The sequence below is a fragment of the Barbus barbus genome, assembly GCF_936440315.1.
Source record: "Barbus barbus genome assembly, chromosome: 7".
Classification (NCBI taxonomy): Eukaryota; Metazoa; Chordata; class Actinopteri; order Cypriniformes; family Cyprinidae; genus Barbus; species Barbus barbus.
Genome location: NC_136735.1, coordinates 1,100,403 through 1,107,500, shown reverse-complemented (window position 1 = coordinate 1,107,500; position 7,098 = coordinate 1,100,403). Strand labels below are relative to the sequence as shown.

Sequence of the window (7,098 nt, the reverse complement as noted above, 5' to 3'; positions counted from 1 at the left end):
TTTAATTAAAGCACAGCCACCACACAATCAGACTTTTACTTTGAGATTGCTCTGAGGTTAAATACATATTTAAAAAATCATAAGAAATAGTTTGATAGCTACGATTTAAATATATGTATATATATATATATATTTTTTTTTTTTTTTGTCAAATTGTTGCATAGCTATGACAGGAAAATGGCATCTGACAATGCCTTTTTTGACAATGCCAATTAAAAAACAGTTATGTAATCTTTAAAAAAAAAAGCATATGCATAAACCCAAATAGGAAATAAAACAGTTATTGAATAAGCATGTGTCTATTCTGTGTTCTAAACTCCTGAAAAATTACAGTCTCATATTTTAGAGCAATCTGCAATTTGGGAAAGAAATCAATCAAATCTGCGTGTGTGAGAAAATATTCAAATGTAACCCGCTTCCTGATTGTTAGAATTTTCAGAAGTAGGCTAACTGTAATTTAATTTAACAGGTTACAGTTACATTTATTTTGAAATTAAATTACTTAATTGCGTTACATGTAACTATAGTTACTCCTCAACACTGTATCTATCTATCCTTTACAAGTTTATGATCAGAGTGATTTACAGAATCGCGTGGGATCAAAATATTATAGCGAGTAAGTTTAATCATTTTCACCTCACTATAGGCTAAGTATATTTGAACAAGTATATCAGTATATACTGCGATAGCCTATCGGAGGATGAACACAGAATCTCCTTCAGATTTGAGTGATTGAATAATCCGTCCACTGATCGATCAGATCATCATTATATCACGCGTGGTTCTTCATCATAACTATATAAACTAACACATCTGAACTGAACCTTCACTAACCTGAAGATGAGGACTAACTGTGATCTCCCACATTAAAACAGCCCCTGAGCTGAAGACATGTACCTGCTCGTGTCGCGTGCAGCAGCAATAACACGATCAGCAGCGCGACTCCGGTGATCCGGTGAGTCTTCATCATCCTCATCATCCTCAGTCCGTTAGCTGCACCGGAGCAACCGGCGATCGCGAGGCGTGTGTGTGTGTCGCACCTGGACCTGAAGATCCCGACAAAACCTGGAGGAGAAGAGAAATCCTGCAGACAGACAGACAGACTGCTGGAGTTGGTCTGCTCTGTCTCACATGAGTGACTCTCTCTCTGTCTCTCTCTCTCAGATCTGCTCTTCAGGCTTTCAGCTGCTGTTGATACAAACTGATTTTCTAGCAGCATTTTAACACAAGTTACACCTGAACTGTTGATAACTAAACATACCTGACAATGCAGTTAAAACTGTTACAAATAAACAGTCTCTTTCTTCAAGATTGGAATCATAGCTTCACTTGTTAACACAATATGACTTTGCCTTATTTTTTAACCTTTAATAAATATTTAGAAAAAAAAAAAAAAAAAACAGCACCCTTTCCTGCCTACAGAACAGAAGATTTCACACGTCAATAAAACATAAGATTAATTACATTCACAAAACATCAACTGTTGTATATGGGAGAAGCATACCCTGATCATACATTAATACCAATCCAACTCGTTAGAACAAATCCTACCAGACTGTAAACATGAATGAAAATAGTATCTAATAGTTTTCTGCACATCATTCATTTATAATTTTACAGTGAATTGTGGGGAAAATGTGCTTAATTGTCATGTAAATCACAATGCAAAAATAATCATAGCCCTAAAATAGTCTACATTTTCTTAATGCCATGTTTAATTGATCTTTCAGCATGTCTGTCTTATGATTTTGGTAAGAATCAGATCTTGACAGTTTGTGATCAGAGGGAAACTTCATCTGTATCGTTTTTCATGAAATCAGAGGTTTCCAGAAGTCATCAAACAATAGCTCATAATTAATAAATGACCCATTTCACAGGCTTTAGTGAAACATACAAACTTTAACTCTCCAAAAACCGCACCCCAGATCACCAGCAGCCTCACACACACACACAACACACACACACAACACACACACACACACACACACACACACACACACACACACACTTAAACATGCTCGAACAAGATGTTGAGCTGCCCAACTAATAAAATAAAATGTGCTCTGGCAGATTCCAAATTCCTGCTTTAAGTGAGCCTAAGGGTCCACACACACACACACACACACACACACACACACACACACACACACACACACACACTCATTCATGTTGATGATGAATCCTGCTTTAGCAAATCTTTGACTATGTTCTCCAAGAAATGCCAAAAGTGTGTGATTCTGTGAAGGTGAGGTCAAAGGTCAACCCCTGCAGCTGACCTGACCTTGACCTCTGATAACCCAAATCAAGCCATCTCCTGCATCAGCAGCAAGATAAAACATGGAGAAATATATAAATGAGTGATTTTATATTGTGTTGAATAAACATTTATTCCTGCTTGAATGACATTAGCATGTCACAGCAGTGTGTGTGTGTGTGTGTGTGTGTGTGTGAGTGTGTGAGAGTGTGTGAGAGTGTGTGAGAGTGTGTGTGTGTGTGTGTGTGTGTGTGTGTCTTTCATTGGATTCCATGTGTAGTTTCAGACGTCCCTCCGGGTCCTAGTGCCTCTCATGATCCCAATTGACCGAGTTTCTGTGTTTGTCTGTAACGTCCTCAGGGGTCTTTAAGTTAAAATTATGATCTTAAAAATTCAGCCTTCAAATATAACTAGATAAACTAATACATAAACATAAGCTCATATACCCAGATGCAATTTTTCATGTCATTTCATAACCTGAAAATAAAGTGATGGAATTTTGAAGAAAATTATAAACGTGACATGAAATACAACCCAAATTCCAGAAATGTTGGGATGTTTTTTTACATGAAAACTCAAAGACTTCCAAATCACATGAGTCAATATTTTATTCACAATAGAACATAGAGAACATAAATGTTTAAACAAGAAATGTTACACTTTTATCCACTAAATGAGCTCATTTCAAATTTGATGCTTGCTACAGGTCTCAAAAAAGTTGGCAGGGGGGCAACAAAGGGCTGAAAAAGCAAGAATTTTTGAAAAGACTCAGCTGGGAGAACATCTAGCAACTAATTAATTTAACTGACATCAGGTCTGTAACATGATTAGCTATAAAAGGAATGTCTTAGGGGCTGTTTACACCTGGTCATTTTACGTGTTTTGTCTGATCGGATAGCTATCCGATCATGAAAAGACCAGGTGTAAATACCCTCCGAAACACATTCGAGACGGATATAAATCCGATCGCTCAAACCACTTCAGGAGGTGGTCTGGGCTGCATTCCAGACGAAACTGGACAAGTGTAAATCAAACAAGTGTAAGTCATTTCTGAGACATGGGGCAAAACATGTAAAGCAATTGTAACTGCTATCAGGATTAAAAAATTAAAATATTTTCAATTGTAAATGTTATGGGGATTAATAATAGAATGTATTTAACACAATTATCCCCTTCAATTTAATTTTATCATTATTATGTGAAATCTATGGCACTTATTGTCTCCTCACTGCATCTAAAACAGTGTGTCCACAGAGAAGGGTTCAATCATTCATATGCTATAGAATGAATACAATTTATAATGTTTTTAATGATGAAAAAGACCTTGTTTTATCAAAAGCAACACTTAATGATATCTCATATCAAAGCAAGGTAGTTTTTCAGTGACACATGCATGTTTCATAAGGTTTCAAAGTTGCGTCCTCACTTTTTGTCAACACCGTCAGACATTTATTAAAATGTAATAAAATCAGGGAATATCAGGGGCAGCTGTCACTCTTAAGGACCCCCTTGCCACAGTCCTCCTCTGTAGAGTACATCAGCTTCAGACAGAGTCTGGTCAGTTTTATAGTTTTAGAATAATGTTAAATCCCAATGTTAATATTTCCTGGTCACAACCATGATATGTCAACACCATCTTCCAATTTCTGAGGAAATTATTTGAAATATTTAGATCATTTTATTCTCCTGAAGTAGGTTCCATTAGCATCTAGCATCAACAGAGAAAAACTAAATGGCTACTACGTCAGATCTTGTGTTCCAATAATATATCAAAATACTTAAATGTGACTCTTGAATAAAAGCTTTATAAACAATACCATACTCATTGTTTGTTGTGTTTGTTTTTATACAGTAATTGATTGATTCAATGTATTTGATAGTTAAAATGACTACAAATTCAGGTTTTCGTCAGATGTGTCAACTCCGTCAGAGGAATATTTTGATATTTAATTATGATATTTTATATTTGTTATGGAATTGTTGGTCACATGTGAAAGTGTAATCTGTCTGCTAACACGAGAAGTTGTTTTGAAATGTTAAAATCCTCTTGAATGCTGTTAAAGATAAAGTTGAAATTATATTACACAGTCCAAGGTGAAAAGCACATTTTGTTAAAAAAAAAGAGAAAAGTTGGGAGGTTGTATTAAAGTATTAAAATTATTTACTCCTCCCAAAACGTAAAAAATAATAAACGTGTGAGAGCGTGTTATAGGCTTTATGACATTATAGTCAGATATGACCGCGCTAATGCAACACACATCGCCGCGGACGACTAGCTAAACATCTCTTCAGCAAGCCGACAAGCAAACTCAAGATTCAAGATTCAAGAGTTTTATTCGTCACATACACAATTATACAGAGTATAGACCCTGAACTTCCTCAGCTGTCGCAGATGGTACAGTCTTTGCCTGGCTTTCTTAACCTGTGTTTGGATGTGTGTAGTCCAAGTCAGGTTCTCAGAGATGTTTACACCGAGGTACTTGAAGCTACTCACCCTCTCCACAGGGGTCCCACTGATCATAAGAGGAGTGTAGGGCTGCTGCTGTCTCTTCCTAAAGTCCATGATCAGCTCTTTAGTTTTGCTCACATTCAGAGAGACACAGTTGTCCTGGCACCATGATGTGAGTCTCTCTACCTCATCCAAGTATGCGGTCTTCGCAAATGCAAGCAGTTTGCTTTTTTTGACTGAAAGCATTTATGAACTTAAATGATTTTAGCATGTCCCATATCTTGAAAACGCTGCAGTAAAATGGTTTCATATGTGGTGTACATATAGTATGGGATGTCCTCTATAAGAACTGACCAAGGCCTAATACAGATACAAAGACAGCAATAAATAACACGAATATTAAGCAGCTGTACATAAAACAAAGAGAAAAAATAACGAAAAATGTCATTATATCTCAATTCTGGGCGTCTAGAATGAAAAGCGCTTTGAATGCGCGTTCCCTCTGTGTTGGTCCTGCAATTACCGTAATCATAGCGTACCGTAATCATACCATAATCATTTCAAACGCGGCTGGCTTGACCGTGTTTTTCTGAACTGCGGCTGGCTTGACCGCGGTAACGAATGCAACCTTGACAGGGACATTCTAAAATGCTTATCCTGGTTTAATGTGTTGAAAATGAACTGTACCAAAGTTAATATCTGCACAATAAAATCCTGAGTGTTAAATTAAAGGGGTCATATGATGCTTTTTTTAAAGATCATTATTTTGTGTATTTGGTGTAACAGAATATGTTGACATGCTTTAATGTTCAAAAAACACATTATTTTTCAAATACTGTACATTATTGTAGGTCCTCTATGCCCGGCCTCTCTCAAACGCTTCGTTTTGTTCAAAGTCCCTCCTTCCAACAATTAATCATATAATTACCTCATTAACTTTAACACTGCTTCAGTGTTACTTTAACACTCTTTTAGAGTGGGACCATATATGCTCCGAGCAATGTTAATTTAACACTCAGGATTTTGCTGTGTACCCATAGAAAACCATTATAAGAAAAATGCATTGTGTTCACATCCTTGTCACGGTGTACACACGAGGGAGGACACAGGAAACATGGAAACGAGGAGGTAACTCAAAAACAGTCTTTACTGGACATCAGGACAAGACAAGGCAGGGCAGACACTGACAGGAACACCGGGGAGTAACGAGTAGACCAGACGAAATGGCACAACACAGACAGGACTATAAATCACTACACTCTCTTAACGCATTAAGCAACATTAAGCTTTTTACAATGCCCCCTTTGAGGCGCAAATGATCGACGGATAATAGGCCTACTGTATCTTGTATTTAACTAAAGTGTTGCTTCACAAAAAATTACATCTAAAATAAATAAAATAAATAAATAACACAAAATTTGCTGTTGTTGGCACACTTTGTAGAAACAACAACAACAACAACGCCTTCACAAAAAAGAAGAGACAGAGAGAGAAAGGGCGAAGGGAGGCTGCTAAGGCGGTTCAACATTGCAAACATGAACTCAAAGCTCCAGCAAGACAGCAGGTAGGCTAAATCAGAGAATATTTAGCAGTTTTTCACATTTTAATACTTGTAATTAAGTGTAGCCTATTTCCCATTATAATCACTTGTCTTGATTGTAATCTATAACACATCATATTTCTATTTTATTAAAACCATATTAATAGTAGGACTATAAATAGTTACAAAAGTATTATAAATGTTTTAAATTAGTTGTTTATTAGTACCAATATAATATAGATTTATGCTGTAAAATATTCAATTAAATGTCTACTACTTATAATAAGGGAGAGTGGGGTAAGATTATCCTTTTTTTTTTACTTATTTGATAAGGGAAAATGACCCAGAATTATAATGAAAGTATCCTATCCTATCCTAATGAAAGTAGTCCTATAATTTTAAACGATCAGAATGTATCTATGACAAAGAGTTCTAAAAAATATGCCTTCTTTAAAAAAAAAAAAAAATAAGAAAAAAAACTGTTCCCATGGCACTGTTTGCCCCGGGTTAGGGGGTAAGTTGACCCGAGTCCAGTCAGTGGGTAAGATGCACCATGTGACCAAATCTGATTCAAGCCCATGTGAAATAAATAATAATTTAAAAACGAATTTAATAATTTTCTTTTATAAACAGTCATATTTATTTTCATAAAAGTTAACATTAACAACATAAAACCAACCAAATGAAGTTTAAATTTCAATATTTATTTTTATGCATTTCTGAAACAATATGTTGTAACCAAAGTTGTAACCTTCCTAAAAACAGACTGAACCGAGATTCCCTATCTGTCGGTCACTACGAGTTATGTCGTGACGACATTAGGGGATTCACTTGGGAGCCCCGACTGCCTCTGAT

General features: G+C 36.0%; 1 protein-coding gene across 1 annotated transcript in view; it reads right to left on the bottom strand.

Annotated features, from left to right (window-relative positions):
• Window positions 1-1,161, bottom strand: part of LOC306872249 (uncharacterized protein) — a 43,799-nt gene extending 42,638 nt beyond the window's left edge. Inside the window, exon 1 of the mRNA XM_079420741.1 lies at window positions 898-1,161. Coding sequence (XP_079276867.1) covers window positions 898-979 — 82 coding nt within the window. The 5' untranslated portion in view covers window positions 980-1,161. The remainder of the gene's footprint in view (window positions 1-897) is intronic.
• Between the last annotated feature and the right edge of the window lie 5,937 nt (window positions 1,162-7,098).